The 22579-nt window shown below is 34.2% G+C and overlaps 1 protein-coding gene across 1 annotated transcript in view; it reads right to left on the bottom strand.

Moving 5' to 3' along the window:
• LOC149800509 (uncharacterized) overlaps positions 1 to 17594 on the bottom strand; it is a 31080-nt gene extending 13486 nt beyond the window's left edge. The window contains exons 1-5 of the mRNA XM_089958454.1: positions 17580 to 17594; positions 14977 to 15382; positions 12278 to 12373; positions 8514 to 8728; positions 3145 to 3364 (exon numbers count right to left, since the gene is read on the bottom strand). Coding sequence (XP_089814580.1) covers positions 3145 to 3364; positions 8514 to 8728; positions 12278 to 12373; positions 14977 to 15382; positions 17580 to 17594 — 952 coding nt within the window. The remainder of the gene's footprint in view (positions 1 to 3144; positions 3365 to 8513; positions 8729 to 12277; positions 12374 to 14976; positions 15383 to 17579) is intronic.
• Positions 17595 to 22579: the final 4985 nt, after the last annotated feature.

The raw sequence follows: 22579 nt of genomic DNA, 5'->3' as shown, positions 1-22579 counted from the left end.
GCAAATTAGATTAGTCAATATTCTAGATCTATGCCAAACCTTTCTTTCTGATGATATTGATGATTTGGCTCTCCAAATATAGAGGTTCAACCTTGAAAGAAAAGAGAGGGAATCCATGGGTGGGTGGGTGTGTTCTTCTCAATGTAGACAGTTCCATTAGTTATAACAGACGTGTTGATCTAGAGACTATTGGGGTTGAGAGTATCTGGATCGAAATAACCCTTGCCCAATCAAAGCCAATACTCTTATGTTCAGTTTATAGGCCACCTAGTTCCACAGTTGATTGGATTGATAGATTTGAGGTGCAAATTCAAAAAGCATTATTAAAGGAAGATTTAGAAACTATCATATTAGGTGATTTTAACATTGACTACATGAAAACTCCACCATTAACATGGATAAGTAACTTTGAAACTTACAACTTTACTCAATTAATTAACACCCCAACTAGAGTAACAGATAAAAGTGCAACTATCATTGATCATGTCTATACTAATAAACCTGAAAACGTAAGTGACATTAATGTGCCAGTGTATACACTGAGTGATCATTACCCAATCTGTATAAATAGACATGTTCCAAAATCATCTAAAAATGGTCAACCAATTGAAATACAGTACAGGGACTTTAAACAGTTTGATGGGGAAATGTTCTTAAATGATTTAGTTTGCAAACCCTTCCAATCAGTCTGCACTATAGCTGATGTCAACACTGCCTTAGACAAATTGTATCAAATGTTCAATGCAGCCTTAGACAAGCATGCCCCAATTAAAACAAAAAGGGTTAAACACCAAATTACACCCAAGTGGATTACCCCTGAGATCAATGAGGCTAGGCACCTAAGATATAATTTCCACAAGGGAAAAGACATGAAAAGCTATAGAAAGTGGAGGAATAAAACTAAGCACCTGATAGATAAGGCAAAAGAGAACTACTATAAATAGGCTATTGATGAAAGTAAGAGTACCAAGACACTGTGGAAGCATCTAAAAGAGATGAACCCACCCAAGAACAGTTGTCTTCCCCCTAGACTTAGGCAAAATGATGATATAGCAATATCTGTACAAGACATTGTGGAAATGTTCAACAATTTCTTCATAAGCATTTCCAGTAACAGTATTCAGAACCAGACTAACAGCGCAATTAAACTTGATGCTCTTCTATCATTTATAAGAGCTAAAATTCCTGATGATAATTATTCTTCAAAAGCTAATGTTAGTGAAGCTGATGTTTTTGATATGCTAATTAAGGTGAATATTAATAAATCCTCTGGATTGGATGGCATTGGTCCACAAATTCTTAAAATTGCTGCACCAGTAATAACAAAGTCACTAACGCATATCATAAACTTAAGTATAATGAGTGGCAATTTCCCAGAAACGCTAAAATGTGGAAAGGTTACACCTATCTTTAAGAAAGGAGAAAAGGAGGATCCAGGGAATTAAAGACCAATATCAATTCTACCAGTATTGTCAAAATCATTTGAAAAGCATGTAGCCATTCAGGTCTATAAATTTTTTGAAACATACTCTCTATTTCATAAAGTGCAATCAGGATTTAGGAAGTACTACTCGTGCCAAATAGAACTTACCAAATCAATTGATCTTTGGCTGAAGGAAATGGATAACAGACATATGACTGGGATTGTTTTCCTTGACTTCAAGAAAGCCTTTGATCTTGTTGATCATCAAATTCTGCTGCAAAGTTGAACTGTGACATGTTCGACAATCTTTCTTTAATCTGGTTTAGATCATAACTAAACCAAAGGTCTTAACAAGTAAGTGTTGGCAATAGTAGCTCTAAAACTCACACAATTCATTCTGGGGTCCCTCAAGGCTCTGTTTTGGGCCGTCTCCTCTTCCTTATCTATCTCAATGATCTACCATTAAATAATGAATCCACAAATACAGATTTGTTTGCAGATGAAGCAACCTTGTTTACATCTAGTTCTGATACTTAAGTTATCCAAATGAGATTAAACTCAGACCTTATTAGAGTCCAAAACTGGACACAACAAAATAGGATGGTAATTAATGAAGGTAAAACAAAATATATGATTGTGGGGACATCACAAAAGCTACACAAGTCAGGGAACCCAGAACTATCTCTTGCAATCAATAATCATCCATTAGAAAATGTCAAACATGAAAAGTTTGTAGGTGTGACCGTAGATAATAATTTATTATGGAATGACCATATTGATAAGCTTTGTAAAACACTTTCATCCAAAACTGCCCTACTAAGCAGAATCAAGAAATATTTACCTATGAAAACTTGACATCTATACTACAAGTCATATATTCTTCCAACAATGGATTATTGTTCAAATGTATGGGGAAACTGTGCTAAATCTGAGCTTGACAGAATTTATAAACTTCAGAAATGAGGAGCACACATAATTTTAGATGCATCTATTGATAATCTCTCAAAAGCATTATTTACTGAACTCAAATGGTTCACATTAGATGACAGGATAGATTTTCACAAGGCAGTTCTTTTATATAAATGTCTACATGGAACTGCACCAGAGTATCTTCAGGACTTATTCAGACCTTTTCCAACACAATACCAGCTGAAATCAATATCACATGGAAACCTTCTACCACCAAAACCAAGAACACAGCAATTTAAAAAGAGCTTCCAATACTCTGGTATAGTTCTATGGAACAAGCTTCCACTGCATGTAAAATCTGCTGAAAATATCACAGTATTTAAGAAGAAATATCATGTGCATGTATGTGTTTCTTATAGATAACAGAATAAGGTATTTTAATAATGAACATGTTATATAAACAGTAATTATTGCTATCTTCATATAATGTGCATTGTTATACTCTCCTCAAGAAAGCCTCAAGGGAGAATAGTCCTTGACTGATGAGTCACCCTCTATAAGTAAAGCATTATTATTATTATTATGATTAATAATTCAAACTACTGTTGCAATATCGTATCACACACGCATGCACATACATATACAAATGTATACATACATACATACACAGGAGCATACATACATACATACATACATACGTACGTACGTACATACATACATACATACATGCATACATACATACATACATACATAAATACAAAATTATAAAAGAAATTCTTCTTTACTCATTTGTGTAAAGCTGACAGACATACCATCATGTACTAATAGTCGGACCATGTTATTACAAGGCCTATTCATTGGATGGTTCAGTAAATGATTCATTGTGTGATAGAAGCGCCAGACTTGTAATTGGCGCTCTTTTCCAGATATTCTACTGGATGTTTTCTGAGATGTGTCAAGCCACTGTTCCTCTGCCTCAAGTCGCCGAAACACCTTGAGAACATTTGGGTACCCGCAGATGAAATAATATGGCTGAGAAGAAGAAAGAAACAAATATTATAAATACCACACGTCATAAGAGTTGATTAATGATAATTTTAAAGTAGGTGACAGATGTTGCTCTCTAAATAAAATATTGCATACAATTTAAAAACCTGTATCGATCCCGTATCGATCTAACATGCTGATCGCAAATAAGGCATGCTTGTCTTCATTTATGTCCTTCCATTCTCATTGGTAGAGATAGTTTCATTATCTGATTGGAATATTTTGTTTGAGGAAGATTGTAATCAATAGGCATTATCTGATATCATATCCTAAACATATATCAATATATTATGTGGGAGACACATCATATAGTTAATATTTTCCAATCCACTATATGAACAAACAATTACTTACCTAATGTCTTTAGAACATGGAGTTCTGTCAATAACTGACAATGTCTGTATATGTACGTTTATTCTAATAAATTTTATTTAAAGACATTTTGGGATTATATCAGCGATTTCTTCTGTACTGTTGACACAACAGTATAGTAGTGTCATTATTCGGAATACCTTTGGAACTTTTCGGTTTAGGTGGAACTATTGGAATTGATAGAACATTTAGGATTTTCTGAATTCATTCACCATGCTTTGGGTTATTGTTTATTCTTTCACTTTATATTTTAGGGAAATAACTGATCTTATTTCAATTATACAAAACGTATTGGTTTTGCTCTTTCTTGCTATGTAATTTAAAACCCTGGAGTCATAACGATACCAAAACTAATATTTTGTACTTTTCAGAGTCAATAGGTTCACAAGATATCTGTCAGTCTGAGTGCAGTACAAAAGTATTTGTCAAGGTCTTAGACTTGAACTTCATATTACAAATAGAAGATGACTGAAGTGTCTTAAATAATATCAAGATATACACATATGCAAAGTTTTAATAAATATATTGTTGATATTTTCTGAGAAACAAACCAAGTTACTGAAGTGGTATCATTTATAATTATTTGTGATATAATGCTCATAAGTCAGTACAACTAAACCCCCGAGTCAAAACCTTTGATTTCAAGGTCATTTAACATGTGCTGGCCATCAAATTCTTCAATCACACGTGCTATGTCTAGGGCTTAAACTTCAATGGCATGTGTTACGTCTAGGGCTTAAACTTCAATAACGTGTGAGGTCTACGGCTTAAACTTTAATAAAATGTGTTACGTCTAGGGCTTAAACTTTAATGACAAGATTATGTAAATCTCAAACGAACATTCAAGTTTCCAAACTAAATATTTATTAAATAAAATATAAAATCAAAAATGGTGAAAGAATTAAAAATAAGTTACACTGTGTGAGTCCCTAGAGCATAATACTAATAATGCTAAAAGTACTATCAATTTCTCAATGATCCAGAAACTGTTCCAAGGTATTCGAAGCTTCTAAAGTGTTTATGTATTACCGTGATAACACCACTGAATTTAACACAGTTATTAATCCAAACGTTTTAACGTCAATGACATCTCAGGAACATAGGATAAAATTTAAGTCCTGTAAAGTTTCACAAAATCCGATGTAATTAGTTAAATATTCATATGCTTGAAAATAATCGCATAACCCTCAAAGTACGGAGTTTAAAACGACACTTTATCCACTGTTTTATCAAATGAACATATACTTATAAACCACTATTTTCTCTCAAAGACTCTTACGAACACTACTTAAATTAATATATACTTATAAACCATTATTTTCTTTCAAAGACTCTTTCGAACACTACTTAAATGAACACGAATAAAATAAATAAACAGTCCTGTTATGACTTTCAAATATCATTCAACCAATCAAATGCTAGAGCTTCTGTGATAGTTCTCCATAGGGCTGTTGACTACATCCAGTGTGAATGATTTTCTGAAAACTGCATGTCAATATAACTATCCTTAAAGGGGAGTAATCATTGTTGTCAATATAACTATCCTTAAAGGGGAGTAATCATTGTTGTCAATATAACTATCCTTAAAGGGGAGTAATCATTTTTGTCAATATCACTATCCCTTAAAGGAGAGTAATCATTGTCGTCAATATAACTATCCCTTAAGGGGAGTAATCATTGTTTTCAAGATCGCTTCTATGACCATACTCCTGGAAGTCTGATGAGTACCAGTTGTGTTTAGGACTGACAAGTCTCATGATAACAAGTCTGTGTGAAAAATAAAATCAGGTCTGTATGATTAACTATTCAGAGGAAGTCACTAACATGAAGTTTGGGAGGGCTTCCATGGTAAATATACTGGTGGTCTAATTGGCACTAGTTTTAGCTATGACCAACTACATGTCATAAAGTCATCTCATCAAAACTCAAAGTCACTATTGCTATCAGGAGACGTAGTTATAATAATATTTTTAAGCAAGCCAACCTGTTCATAAAACAGCAAGTCTGACAAATACCCTTTCAATTTAGGACCAGCAAGATATCACAAAATGTCTCTTAATGAAAATGCCAAGTCAGCAAGATATCTTAATGAAAATGCCAAGTCAGCAAGATATCATAATGAAAATGCCAAGTCTTTATGACCATTTGTTAAGAAGTAGTAACGATAAAAAGATCTTTAGAATGACAGCTATGGCGGACACATTGAAGATTGAATTGCCACAATTTTCATTAGGTCCAGCTTCATATTTTAACAAACCTGGGATAAGTGGTCTTTATATTTACTCCTCTGTTTGTAGCTGATTTTTGTATTTCTTTTTTTGATTATGGGGAATTGGTACTGTAATAAAACCGAGCAATAGCTAACTACAAGGCTATGGCATCATACCATACAGTATTCACCAAACATTAGTGTAGCATGGATTTGTTTCATACAGTGGACCATCTCTACTTTTTTAATATAAGAAGTTCTCGGGATATTCCTGTGACTGATTATTTGGTCATTTCAAAAGGAATTATTATTTATATCAGGTAGTTAGAGTTTATTGTATGGTACATGTTGACAAATACCGATATATGGCGCAGAAAAGCATACTGTATAATCGAATACATCTGAAGCAAGGATGCGTTTTTCATTGAAACACCTGAATCTGTCTACTCATTTTGCCCATCCATTTAGGAGGCATATAGAAGAAAAGATTTTCGCTATAACTGCTACGTTGCAGGCCAGATCATAACCAGTTTCATCATTCAGTGCTGACCAACGTGGAGGTCTTGTTGGGAATTTCATGGGCATTTTTTTAATTTAGGATCCACCAAAAATCATATAAAGTCTTTTAGGAAGAGATCCAGAAACACAATTTTCTAAATGGCTATGGCAGATATATTTCATTTCAGATGAGTGTCCTTTTCATCTAGGACTAACTCAAAATTATATAAAGTCTTTTTTTGAAAATCCCGTGTCGATACTAACTTCTTTTCATGACATACTGTGATAGCAATATTTCAAGATCTCTGATGTGGAAGCTATATTAACTACAATGATGCTGTACCAGCATTATTTGATTCTTGTGCAACGAATGACTTTAACTGCTGACTTGCCAATCAAGAGTCAGTCTATGCTAATGCAGACAGAGGCTTTGTTTTTAAAATTCAGTAACTTTTAGTTAATAAAGTCTTATGTTACATGTTTAGGCTCAAATAAACAGTAACACAAGAAAGAGTGAAACAACAAGCTTTGAAAAATATAGCAAATAATTTATTTCCCTGGAAAAATACTGTAAGATGAAAAAAAGTATGAGAACTTACAGTTTCCAGAATCAAATCCAAAAGTAATACAAGAATAATCCACAAATAAAATTGTTGAAGTCCTAATATTGAAATGTTCTAATGATTCTAAGTTCGAGTCCCGACGAAGAATCCAAAGTGGAAGGCGATGATGTATGCTGTAGCCTGTACTGTGTTGACGGCTACAGTTCCTTGTATAAACATAATAATTAATCCTCCGGTCTTGGAAATCCAAATAAAATTTTCAAGCAATGTCCTTGTTCAAGAGTTTTGCATGAATACATTAATATTTCCAGAGAAACGAAGTAATCTTCAAAAGTCCAAATAATCTGAAGGAAAACTAACATATAACTCAAAATCTCCAAACTTTCAATACTTCAATACTGGTCACAACAGAAGAAAGCAACTTGACATCAATTGTTTAAAAGCCCAGAGATTCCCTCTCTCTCTCTCATCACTATTAATACTAAGTATTTCGCAATTTCGGAAATGCCTAATTGCGAAATAGAAGATGACGTGATCATGTTTAGATGTAAAAGTCACATAGCTCCTGTATGTCCTTGATAAGAACCAATCATTTTACTCTGAGAAAAAGTTGTTTACTTGACCCTCAATCAAGGCCAGGAAATATGTTAAAAATAGAAACAAGTGTTTCTATTATTAGTATCTAAGGAAAAATTCAGCCAAACTGAATTTTCTGGAAAATATCTAATTCCTAGTAAACAAAATTACATTACATTGACATGTAAAGAAAATAAAAAGATTCCAAAAACCCACAAACAATCAAATCAAAATCAAAGACAAATTAAATCAAATATATGTAATAAAACAAAAATCTTACAAATGGTTATTTACAGAATCACATATACAGTCCACATATATTTTGATAATGGCATCACGGTGCATGAATTAGAACTGCCTCTAATAACATATGCATGGTCTTTAAGCAATGCAATTTAAATTTCTGCTATTTACTATTGCTCCTAATGCAGTTGATAATGGCTCGAACGTTATGTGACAGTTAATAAGCGCTTGATTGTGGCATGCCTGTTCGAAATTCAGAACTTCCACTGCTTGAAAGTAATGAAGGTTACAGATTTTGATAAGGTAAAGCAAATCATCTTAGCATGACGTCTATGTACTCTCTTGGAATGAATTACGTGGAGCTCATGTGCACTTATATTTCATATGCCGTATTGACTGTGAGATCAGGAAAAGGATTCAATATAAATTTATGCTTATGAACCTGAAATTTAATATTATATATAACATTTGTTTAAAAAATTTATGAAAGAAAGGAAAGATGGCAGCTGGGACAAAATTTTAAATAAGACCAAGAATACAGTAAATAGTCTCAAAACACCTTAATACGCAGTCATGTTCAGATATTTGTCATACAAAAATATCAAGGAAGGCCTGTTCATTTAATTTTGGTATATGCCTTATATTTTCACTACATTATTTCACCTTAACTTACATGTTCATCTTCTCCATTCATATTATACACTGAAACCTGATATTCTTTTGGCTCCTTCTGAATCAGTATCTTGCCCACATATTTAATCTTCTTATCGGCTACAGATAGATCGTCATAAATTTGACAGCTAAGGGGAATCAACTCAAAGAACTTGACTGGCATACGTCCAGAGTGCAATTTGTAGAAATCACTTTCCTTAATCTTCTTTTTCAGCTCTGTTATGGAGGAAATATGTATAAAGAACTGAGTAAAATTGTGAATCAATATCAAATAAAGGATTACTCCATTAAAAAGAAAACAAATGAAAAAACATGGAACCAGCCTAATAAACGGATCTGTATGAACATGAGAATGCACTTACTATTTGCAAAGAAATCTAAAGTAAATATTTCACACCTTTTTTAGTGTGAGGCATTTGCATCAGTGTATTATATTATCAGTACTGTGCAAGTATTGCTAGCAGCGGCTTTGATTTCCATTTGTTTTGATAAAACATGGCATTTCATCCCAAATTATATTTATTGATTAGGAGATGGGTTATGCTGTTACTTCTTCATACCATCTTAGTGTTCACTAGTTTTCAATTGTACTGATCACGAAATCTTGGAGCATTGGTACGCCGACAAAATATATTGAATTCCCAGGAAAATAAACCATTTTTATACATTAGTTGTATCGTATGTGTTGATTAATGGCTACAATACAATTAGGATACCAACTTTGAAAACGCACAAACAATTGCCCAGTGTATATTGTACAGTTCTGTCCGACTCGTAGTCACATATACCTAATGAAAGATTGTTGTATTTCCACAGGTCTAAACATTAATACCAAATTTCTGAGCCAAAAATTCAGCTGCATTATTTTGGGCACAACTTTAGTTTGTAAACAAGTAATTTACAGCATTTTTGTGTGATTTTTTCTGTTTTTGTTTTTTTAAAGATCATGACAGTTGTCTTACAACTTCTATATTATTTCCTTGTTTACATTAAAGTCACTTCTGCAAACATACTTTCTGATCATGTTAACTATACTTTTAAATATTATCACCAATAACAGAATTATGTTTTTTTTTTTTTTAAATAAGATATTTAAAAAGACAGAGGAGTCAAAGTCTTGGAAGATCCGATTTATTATTTAACCTTGATAACATCATTTAACCTTTATAACATCATTTAACCTTTACAACATCATTTAACCTATATGTCTTAGAAACATGTATTGACAGGTAGAATAATTACTATTATTAACGAAGTCTATACTTTCATGAATTAAGAACAAGTACAAGCTGGGTTGTAAATTTTTGTTTAGTAAAACCAGTTACTTAGCATTGTATGTCGATAAATATCAACCTATCAGGGCGATATCCTAGATAAAGTTACCAGAATGAGTACAGTAGTATTAATATAAAGTAAATTCGGAAAATAGTTTTATGCTGTTGATTCAATTATATCCCCTCCAAAAAACACGCTTTTCTAAAGATAAATTTCCAGGTCATTTCCAGGGTTTTTCCAGGAAGAAATTACTTTTTTAAATGTTCAAAGATGACCATTACAGAACGAAATTAAAGAACATTTTATATTACACGCTTATTTCTAAATCTAAAGATGTTTCTCTTTCAAAGGCTCTCCAAAAACATCGAAGTCAGAAAAGATGATCATGTACAAAACCATAAAATGTATCACATGAAACAAGTTTGATTATATTCCTATAAATTGGCATGTGAAGCCATTTCAATGTACAGAATAAAAATTCTAACTTTATTTTGCTGACCTGCATTATGTTGCTAAGTGGGAACAACATAATGGACATAAATTATGTTTTGTTTCCTTTCAAACCTTTAATTCTAAAGAATTTTATATATATATATATATATATATATATATATATATATATATATATATATATATATATATAGTGTATATATATATGCATCACATAGAAAGTAACATTTCCTATTACAGTATATAAAAAACAAAACAATAAACGCAAATAATTAGACTCTTGCTTTGTAACAAAAGAGTATAACCCTGAATTTATATGTGCCGATAAAACCCCAAACAAAATTTTTCAAACAACCTAAGACGATCTGGTTAAAAACAGAATCATTTTAAAAAAAATCATTTTCAAAAGGATTCATTTAAATTTTGACAACAGACCTTCAAAATTACATACTGTTTTATAAATCAACTTGTCTTCTTGTAATTCGTTAACCCGGGCTCCTAACCTGTATTGATACTGGGGCTCGTATCGTTTTATAATATATAATGCAAGGGACAACGATTTCTCATTTCAGCTCCGAGATTGAACAATTTGGACTACAAATTTGACTTAAAACGAATAGCAGTCCGTTTTCTAATCCGACTTTCCTCCGAATATTCCCACCCCATTTTCATATTTGGACATTTAGGTTGGTGTGTGGGGTCATCACAACTGCATATCTAAAATTTGAAATTTGCCGCCACCGTGCGGTAGTGACACATGAATAGTCGCTTACCAGCGGGCCTAGAAAATTTAAACTTATGTTATATCGACTTATACCTTCATGAAATTGATAGGAAAATGATTCATTTTCTCAGAAATGGCAAGTATTATAATCGTTATTTCGTTAAAGTATTATAATCGTTATTTCGTTAATCGGCTGACAGACAAGACGAAACTACGGCGTAGATACTCGCCATTTGCATTACTAATCACATGACTTCACAAACCTCAAATGACAACATCGGAAGTCCAATAGTCACGTGATATCAACAACAAACTCCTATAATGTTGTTGTACAGAAATTCAATTATATTAAATGAAAGTCAGATACTTTTTGTAAAAACCAGCAATCTGGGCAGTTTGATTTATCACTTTTCCTTGCCTAGTTTTCACGTCCTTGCCCCCTCTCTTCCAATTTTTCCAATATAAGGCATTAGTACTCGATGTAAATTCTATACTTTTATCTCCGTTTTCAAGAAATTGGATGCTTCATCCTCACTTCAGGTGTCAATTCGAATGTCGTTACTGCCTAGGGAATTCCAGCCAAAACAATCACAAATGATATTTGACGCAAAGAGCGAAGAATTTAAACGTTTTCGCACAGTCGGAAACAAGTTATGACAGAATACGAATCCAGGTTCACGATAAATAAAACTAAGGATTTTATCCAATTAAAAAAAAATGGATTTCTACTATGAAAACATGGCTTGGTTTGATTTTCAACTGTTACCTATTATCGAACTTGGCGCTTCATGCAAAATAAGAAAAGCTTCAATATGTTCACAGTCTTTAATAGCATTTCGTCAGTATTTTAATCATCTGTCACGAAAAAAGCAACCCCACCCAACCCATAACCCCCGCCCCCGAAGATTTTTTTAAAGTCACTATTTTGAACTTGACAAAGTTTGAAATTTCAATACCCAGTTTTCTTTTTTTTTTTCGTGACTCGTGATGTAGTAAACCTTTGGGTTGGAATGAAAAGCATTTGTGCCGATTAGAGTCCAACATGGATCATATATATATATATATATATATATATATATATATATATATATATATATATATATATATATATATATATATATTGAATGGCTAACTAATACTGCCTAAGAAACATGGAGTTGTATTATAGACGAATCCATGTAAAGGAAATTCCCAAAATAGTTAGCATCATTTCCAGTTAAAATGATGGCGTATCATAACTAATCCATAAAAGCACAAGCAGAGCACTAGAATGGAAGTAGCATCGATTACAAGAAGAAAGAAATGAATTTACAAACCTGGAATGACAACCTTCTGAAAGCCACTCCAGTGACTCCATACCTGACCTACGGCAAGATTTCCTGCTGGTAGCAGAGACTCTATGGTTTGATCATCTGTCAAAAAGTCAAGATATGTCGAAAGTTAAAATTATAACAGTTAAAATGCAAGAATGAAGTTATCAGTTGACATTTGACCTCTACAACTACCAATCATCCCTACACCAACCGTCCCCCGCCCCCACCCGCCAAATTAAGACTTCCACAATAAGCATATTCTCTTACAGTCTACATCTACTGAAGGGAAATCATTTATATTCCAACTCTATCCAACATAGGAAAGTTTACACAAATATTGAACAAAATAAATTTAGTGTATAATGACGCTGTAAAGCTCCTACTCCCAGATCTGAAGTATTGCTTGATTTAATATGTTCAAACGACTCTTTGATGGACCACATATCGGGTATTTGCTTTTGTCTTAAGGCGTTCTTTGGTTTCACTTGATAGTTTCGTAGTTTTATACTAAACTCCAACACCTCTCCAATTTGTAACGTAGATTGCATGAGCTTAATAGATATGAACCTTGATAATATAAGCTCACACAGGAACTAAATCTGTATTTCGGCTTGCATGAACGTTCAGTTGGACTTGCAAATGAATTGGTTCCTTTGGTGACTATCCTTGATAGATAAACTAGCACAGAAAATCAGATGCGCACCTTGGACGTCCAATAAACGGCCAGCTTGGTTTATGTATTCATGCATGTCTGCTACAGATGTACATATCTCAAAATCGAGAAAGGTTCAGGAGTAAGCAGAAGCATGTCAATTGCTTCTAACAGCAGTGAAGTTCAATCACGACTAGGACACCTATTGTTTTTGTTTGAGCCACCGTAACATAGGAACAGTCAAAATAAAGCCCTTGACAGTTGGAAATTAATACCATGAAAGAGGGCGTGTTGGTTTGGTGTAAACTCGATATGTTCTACAAGAAAGTCACCTGAATACTTTAACTAAAAATCTTACAAGGACAAAAATCTTACAATGACAATCTTCCATCAAAACTCATTTGTTATGTTTAATTTGCATTTTATAGCTGGAATATAACTAATTTTTATGCCTTAGCCGATGAAAATTCCAGTAAAACCTTTAATTTTGTCAAATGGAAAATGAGCTCCTTAGACTCATATATACCTTTAAGGCGTTTGGTTTAAAAAGGCTGCGTCAAATCCCAAGTTATTTTCCAAAACAGGGCAGTGGTGACACAGCTTAAACTGAATAACTTACTAAATGTAATACCGAGAATATTTAACAGTTGTCAGTAAATACAAATAATTGTCAAACAATTTTACTATGACCAAACGTCACTAAATGCCATTAAAATCAATTATGGAAAAAAAGCAAAACCAACTTTACAGTCTAACTGTTTAGAGGAAGTAACGAAGGTAAAAGTTAAATTAAATACGGTTGCATCACACTTTTTCCGTTTGTCGGGGCTCTGTCCTCTTCCCGTTAGTCGGGTCTGTGCCCTCTAGCTAGTCGTCAAGGCTCTGCCATTTACCTGGTCTTCGGGGCTCTGCATTCTTTCCGTTCGTCGGGATTCTGCTCTCTTTCTGGTCGTCAGAACCATGCGTTCTTCCCGTTGACGAGATTTTGCTTTCTTCTCGGTCGTTGCAGCTCAGTTCACTTTCCGATCGTCGGAGTTCTGCTCTTTTCCAAGTCGACAGAGCTATGCCCTTTTCGCAGTCGCTGTTATACAATCGGTAGGCAATCAGGAAGATGAGATAGCACTATAGCGACCGAAGACTGCAGTATCGGTTTAGAAATATTGATTGCTTCCTTAAAATGTTAATTTTGACATTAAACTTGTATATATTTTGTTTTAAACATAGAGGTATATGATACGATTGGTTTATATTCCAATTCTCTCCCCGTTAATATGTATCCACTTATTTATTTACTACCACGCGCAAATAGATGTATAGTCGTATTAAAGTTCACTATGGTCGACACACACACACACACACACACACATATATATATATATATATATATATATATATATATATATATATATATATATATATATATATATATATAGGCTACACTACCTACTCCGTCTAGTTGAACGTTCAATTTCTATTTGCTTTTCACTTGTTGAGCAACACGGTTTGGTCCCGATTTTAGTTATAATGCCCTTGTGGTACGCAGCTGTGGTGCGCTGCATTGCTCCTGGCTCTAAGATTCCTAGTTGGGTCAATGAACAAATGTTTTAAAATTGCTGTTAAAGAGACATTATCAGATGTTTCCTAACAATCTTCATAGATGTAGTTAAGGCAGGAAACTCATCATGTACATGATGGAAGTTCAATTATGTCCCTTTGATTACTATCCGGTAGTGACGGGGGAGTGGAGTTGAACACTGATCTGAATGTAGGTGGGTTTTTTTAATAAACTATTGCAATTACGCTAGTTGTGACAGTTGTAACAGTTCATTCGAAATGAATAATATGGGTTTTGGAAGTTCTAAATCATGATGTATTTTCCGTTGATAAAACTACCTGTCTCTTGAAACAAAATACTGCTTGAGCCTGACAAAACTTCCTGTCCCCTGAAAAAATTAGTTGCAATTTTTAAATAAATAAGCCACACAACTTCTTTTCATTAAAACAATTTCCGACACTTTTCTGTGAAAATAGACATAAAGAAAATCAATACCTTTAACATTTTCAATAAGTTTGTTTATCCAATCATCTTTGTTGCAGTCAAGTTCAACAACCATGGCGTTACTGAACACTTTTAATTTTGGAATTTCGTCTTTCTTCACATCACACAGGAGGTAACATAGCGATGCCCTACCTGTGTGGGCAGTCTTTTCCAGGGCAAGCATTGTTTCAAAGTTAACCCATGAGCTTTGTAATGAATTCTGTGTCAAAATAATTAATGTTTTCCTCGTATTACGAACTGCTCTTTGTATGTTTTCTATCACAGGCAATCCGGCTATAAAGTCTTTTTCATGATCCAAGCAACTGATTCCATTATTCTGGAGACCTTTTATCACTTCTTTCTGCACAAATGTCACGTCTTCACTGGAATACACAATAAACACATCCTTATGGCAATCCTGAAAGAAACGAATAGGTCAGTAATAAAATCATGAATAATTTAATGAGCTAGCCAGCAGGGGGAACTTAATTTCACCAAAACCTGATATCAGAAAGCTAAAGAGGGTGAGCTAAAGAGGATGCTGCACATAACCCCCAAAACTCAGAAAAAATAAAAACTAGAATTAATTCTTTTCTCTGCACATTCTAACACCCCTCCCCACTCCACCTCCCCACCCCCAAACTAGAATAACTCCGGACTCACCCACACTCACCAGACTTGTACACTAACTCTGTAATCATAATCCAGAGCCTGTCTTCAGCGTTGGCCGTATTCAGGAAGCTTGATTAAAATACATTGGAGAATATCATTATAATAAAAAGGTTTGCAGATTTAATCCCTTCTTAGGGACCCACGGGGCATATGATCCAGTAAGGTTATCCCTCTTGAACATTTGACCCACTGAAGAGTTATCTCACGCTGACCACATGAGCAGATTTTTCAAATCATTTGCATGTATTTATCGTCGCACTTTCGGGGAATATGTATATATAAGTTCCAACAGTCTTTCCAGAGGCAATGGATCGAAAAAGATAGTGTTGGTCAGGGAATAATGGGTATGACAGAAGAAAAGAAAAACCCGGACAAAACAACAGTGCAAAACTGGTGCGAAACCAGCCCCAAGCGCTTTCAATATCTACCGATTACTTCTTCAAGGGCTCAAAGCCACAAAAGGACAATTACACAAACAAAAACATAAGAAAATAAAGAAAACACAAAAATGAGAGCACTACACAAAGACCAGCGATTAAATGTTTGGACCATATACATAATTTTACATCCCGGATATAATATTTCCAGCCCTGATCTAATATTTTTTTTAAGTGGGACGTATGTTCAAAATTACATGCGTTTATGTTCTAAAGCAGAATTGCTTCACTGAGTTTGTAATATTTAATAGCTTAATAAACACTTTTTAATAAATTTATAAATGCGTTCTTTGACATTTTTTTACACAAAATTATAGCTATGACATTTGTTTGAGGAAGCGAAAAAATCGCAGAAAAATGAGATGATTTAATTTATTATTTAAATTATTGATTGGAAATACAAAAAGTACTCTTTGACTTTAGGACTAAATGGATATTTTGGAATTATTGTGAATTCATTCAGGAACATTTTGGATTATATCATTGTGATACATCAAGACTGTTAGCACATGAACAAGTTTGGAATTCATTCGGAACATCACTGTTAATTCGTTTGGAATACTCGATACATTTGGACTTGTGATATGATGTGTATGACCAGTTTAGAATTTAATTCCCAATATTGTGAGTTATTTTTAAAAATTTTACTTTGTATTCTAAGGAAATCAATTATCTGTTGAAAATCACAAAACATGTTGATTTTCGCTCATTTATGTCACTTACTTCAAGACCTCATTACATATATCATTATTACAATGCAGAAGGGTTGTACTCATTAAAGGGAAACAATTGAAGCTTAAGAACTCTCATTGGATCCAAGTGCTGAAATCGAAAAATAAACTCCAGATGGTCCCGCTGATGGTGACATATTTTGTAAACCAACAAGCTGCTTTCTGTCATTTATTTGTCTTTTTTGAAGTGGGGGGGGGGGCGTGATTGTTTATTGTTATAACTTTTAAGGTCATATATATCATTAAATATTACAGACAAAATTCATTATATTTCCTCCTTAATGTGGTAAAAGTCTCTCTTAGACGAGGTCTTATGCACACACCACCCCCACCTAGTGACCTATCTACCCAACACCACCAGCACCACAAAGACAACAGTCCCCAAAAGATGACGAGAAGCTTAGAGGTCTCGGAAGTAATTTTATCCAGGTAAAGGGTTTCGGAGGATCACCTATTTCAGAGCATGCACCTTTAATACGTGTGCTAGAGCAAACTATAATACGCATAATTTTTAGAATTTTTGTGAAGGCTCAATTTAGTCAAAACGCTTTCAAAGCACATACTGCATTAATGATTTCAAAGACGTCCATCGTAATTCCTTCTATTTCCATAGAACATTTAATTTATATGAACGTGTAGGGATATTTTCACCAACAAATATAAAATGAACAAATACATCCTGTATCCCCAGCAACAAAACGAAAGTAGATCTTCAGACTACGTCTAATAGCCATTATTAGGACACAATCTTAAACTGCAAAGTATAGTTTCTTACCAATGTTCCATTCATTTTCGTTCATCTCCACACAGCAGTCCAATTCATCTTTCCCTATAAATTAGATCTTTTTCTCATAATCTTCAAGAAAAAATCTTGTCTCCAACAGAAATTGTAGACTATAATTACGTCCCTTTAGTTTTAGAATCCCTGTACAAAACCCAGTCTATTTGTTGAATAATTAGCTGTGTTCTATTTTGGGAACTCGAGTTTCAATTTGCGCCTAAGTATTGATTTCATTACTGGCTTGGTATTGTGCGTTATAGGTGTTACTAAACTCAATCTTGGTGTTGTGCGTTATATGTGTTTGTGGTTACTAAACTCAGTCTTGGTGTTGTGCGTTATAGGTGTTTGTGGTTACTAAACTCATTTTTGTTGTTGTGCGTTATAGGTGTTTGTAGTTACTAAACTCAGCCTTTGTGTTGTGCGTTACAGGTGTTTGTGGTTACTGAACTCAATTTTGGTGTTGAGACTGTATGTTAAATCGAGTACAGCTGAAGGTTATGTCCAGATCTGAAAAAATACAAAATGGAGTTGGTACTTTAGAAAAGTAAAAGTGCCTGTGGGGACGCAGGGGGAATAGTTCCCGAAACAGTAATCTGTGTGTTATGAAATCAACCTAAATTAAAGAGTTTTCTCTTCTTATGTGTTTATAATTCGAACAAATTTGAAAGTTTATGTTAAAAATGAACCAAGAGGATATTTTGTTGACTGTTATATCTCTCCTACGGTTACGAATCCATGCTTTCTAACTAAAAAAAGAAGAACACAAAAGCAATAAGTTTAGTAGAATTCAACAAATAATTTATTTCCATAGAATATAAAGTGAAAATTTAAATTGAACTTATATTATTGTGAATTAAGTCCAAAATATTTCTAACAGTTGTACTGCAGGTACAAAAGTATCGGGTGTTCCGAATGAATCAGATTATTGAACGCGATGATGTGTCAGTAGGCTTGGATAAATTGATGTCCCAACAGTCTTGGTAAATCACAATGATATAAACCAGATTATCCTTTAATAAATTCATAATTTAGTTCAAACAGTCGATGAGCACTTTGTAATTCCAATAAATAATTTAAATAAACAAATCCTCTCAAATTATAACTGAACAGAACTAAAAGACTAGTTCCACTAGATAAATGTAAAAATATGAATAAATAATTTTGATGTAAACAACCTTATATACATCCCCCATTGAACCTATGTCGTAATGATCGTTTCTGAAGAAACTTACCCCAAACTTTAAGCTAGGTCAAGTATGCTGACGTAAATATTAGCGAATCAACCAGACAAATATCAGGTAGGCAACAGATTCTTTTTTTACCAAAGCATGTTGTCTTCTCTTTTTTCTTGTTACTGTTTATGAGAGCCTAAACATGTAACATAATATAAAGACATATTACAACAATTGAGAACAATGTTTAACTTCTGCCATATTTAGATTTATCAAAATCTTAAATCGGTTTCAAATAAATGCAGCTCCCCCAGTATAAATCTGATGCGGAAGATACAATATCAGTAGTTAATATAGATGCAATATCAGTAGTTCATATAGCATGGATTCATATTGTCCTGTTTTGGATAGATGGATGATAATGTGATAGAACAGATTTTGTCGTATCTTCCACAAGCTAGGAACATACTATGTTCAGTTTCATATTCAATGATTTCACGGTTTCATCTTCAGCTAATACGATGTTGTTTAAAGATCGTGGCTATATTTTCAAACTATGAAAAAGATTTAAAACTGGAAATCAGTGTCTGGTGATAATGAAGGATTTACAAATGTACGGGTTTTCAGAACCGGTGGCAAACGAGCGTCATTCTTTATTACTATCATCTTGTGTATTTATTGTATGCAGTGATATAAATATAATATTTCGTGGTGTAAAGTACTCGATACTTTTCTTTTAGATAGGAATCAACCCAAACAATATATTATGTAGGTGAGTGGACCTGGTAATCATAAACGTGACGTTGTCCAGTTTTGTTTATGGATGCCAAAACTTGAATTATCACTGTCAGTGGTAAGTGCTCTCAAAGCAAAATAGGTTATGGATAGCCTGTATTCTGAAAAGATGAACATATAATGTCAACAGTATGATACTACTCGATGGCCATGTCAACAGTATGATACTATTCGATGGCCAGGTCAACAGTATGATACTACTCGATGGCCATGTCAACAGTATGATACTACTCGATGGCCATGTCAACAGTATGATACTATTCCATGGCCATGTCAACAGTATGATACTACTCGATGGCCATGTCAACAGTATGATACTATTCGATGGCCATGTCAACAGTATGATACTACTCGATGGCCATGTCAACAGTATGATACTACTCGATGGCCATGTCAACAGTATGATACTATTCGATGGCCATGTCAACAGTATGATACTACTCGATGGCCATGTCAACAGTACGATACTATTCGATGGCCATGTCAACAGTATGATACTATTCGATGGCCATGTCAACAGTATGATACTACTCGATGGCCATGTCAGCAGTATGATACTACTCGATGGCCATGTCAACAGTATGATACTATTCCATGGCCATGTCAACAGTATGATACTATTCCATGGCCATGTCAACAGTATGATACTAATCGATGGCCATGTCAACAGTATGATACTACTCGATGGCCATGTCAACAGTATGATACTACTCGATGGCCATGTCAACAGTATGATACTATTCGATGGCCAGGTCAACAGCATGATACTACTCGATGACCATGTCAACAGTATGATACTATTCGATGGCCATGTCAACAGTATGATACTACTCCATGGCCATGTCAGCAGTATGATACTACTCGATGGCCATGTCAACAGTATGATACTATTCCATGGCCATGTCAACAGTATGATACTATTCGATGGCCATGTCAACAGTATGATACTACTCGATGGCCATGTCAACAGTATGATACTACTCGATGGCCATGTCAACAGTATGATACTATTCGATGGCCATGTCAACAGTATGATACTACTCGATGGCCATGTCAACAGTATGATACTATTCGATGGCCATGTCAACAGTATGATACTATTCGATGGCCATGTCAACAGTATGATACTACTCGATGGCCATGTCAGCAGTATGATACTACTCGATGGCCAGGTCAACAGTATGATACTATTCCATGGCCATGTCAACAGTATGATACTACTCGATGGCCATGTCAACAGTATGATACTACTCGATGGCCATGTCAACAGTATGATACTACTCGATGGCCATGTCAACAGTATGATACTACTCGATGGCCATGTCAACAGTATGATACTATTCGATGGCCATGTCAACAGTATGATACTACTCGATGGCCATGTCAACAGTATGATACTATTCGATGGCCATGTCAACAGTATGATACTACTCGATTGCCATGTCAGCAGTATGATACTACTCGATGGCCATGTCAACAGTATGATACTATTCGATGGCCATGTCAACAGTATGATACTACTCGATGGCCATGTCAACAGTATGATACTATTCCATGGCCATGTCAACAGTATGATACTATTCGATGGCCATGTCAACAGTATGATACTACTCGATGGCCATGTCAACAGTATGATACTACTCGATGGCCATGTCAACAGTATGATACTATTCCATGGCCATGTCAACAGTATGATACTACTCGATGGCCATGTCAACAGTATGATACTACTCGATGGCCATGTCAACAGTATGATACTATTCCATGGCCATGTCAACAGTATGATACTACTCGATGGCCATGTCAACAGTACGATACTACTCGATGGCCATAAATGAAGTAGCAAAAAGAAGAAAAACCAACGAGTTATGTAAAACTTAAGAAACAATACAATTATTATCAAAATGAAAATTTAAGAGGAGCTTACGATAATATGATTAAATCCGAAATAATCCCAAAACGTTCTACACAATCGCAATATAATAAAGTGTTCCGTATTAATTTAAAGTCCTTGGAAGGGTTAACGTGCTAGCAGTCTTGAGGTATCGTTACAGTATTGTCCAAAACGTACTTGAATAAATTCACTTGAGTTCCAGAGTAATATTTTTACTCCAGAATAAATGAGTACTTTGTAGTTCCGATGAATTGTCCAAACTAATGTTTCCTCTCAAATTATATCTAAATACAACTTTTAACATATCTGCAGACATATGAAATAGGAAAAATGCATATAATTGTCCAGTTTACCTGTTTCTATACACGCATGCGGCCCTAAAACACATTTTTTCCTACTCACTTAGTGACATTTCACCATACTCCACGTCTCATCTAATGATAAATTACTTAGTTCTTTTAAGAACCCACCTGTCTGACCCAATAAATGAGAAATAAAGCTAAACTCGTAAACAGGTTCATTATTAACAGTATTTTTAAAGACAGATCCTTTGCAATCTACAGGCACCCACCAAAGTAAAAGACACAATAATGATATACATAACAAATAGTACGCTGATGAATCAAACCCAAAATGGAGAATTACCGCAAATGCTATTTCTTTACAACATATCAAGGTGTAACAAGAAAGGATAAGCAAGAAAAATATCGTATTTGATAATGCAAACTTAATACGAATTCATATACTACAACTTCAAACCGAGATTATGCTCGCCTAAGACGGGAGAGCAGAAAGCATATCGACTTTGAGGGAATATGCTGGTTATATCATAGCCACTAAGGGATATATTGCGCTGTACAAGGATATGCTATCAATTCACCTCTCGAGGTGAACAGGCTTATAGAACAGGCTCAGAAAATAAAAATGAAAGAAATATAAACGACATAACAATAAGATGGGGAAAATATCAGCAAATACGATGAACTGTGAGCTTTAAAAATGTAATAAATAAACATATCGTACAGTCACTTGGTACAAGAAAACATTATCCTTACATTAAATATTTATCCTCTTGACTTATCTATAGGATCTATAAATAAACAACTCAGACTTGAAAGCCATTTCTGACATAT

The sequence above is a fragment of the Sinohyriopsis cumingii genome, chromosome 5 (assembly GCF_028554795.1).
Source record: "Sinohyriopsis cumingii isolate HCF-2022 chromosome 5, ASM2855479v2, whole genome shotgun sequence".
NCBI lineage: Eukaryota > Metazoa > Mollusca > Bivalvia > Unionida > Unionidae > Sinohyriopsis > Sinohyriopsis cumingii.
Note: the sequence above shows the minus strand (reverse complement) of the source record. Positions and strands in the feature narration are given on the sequence as shown.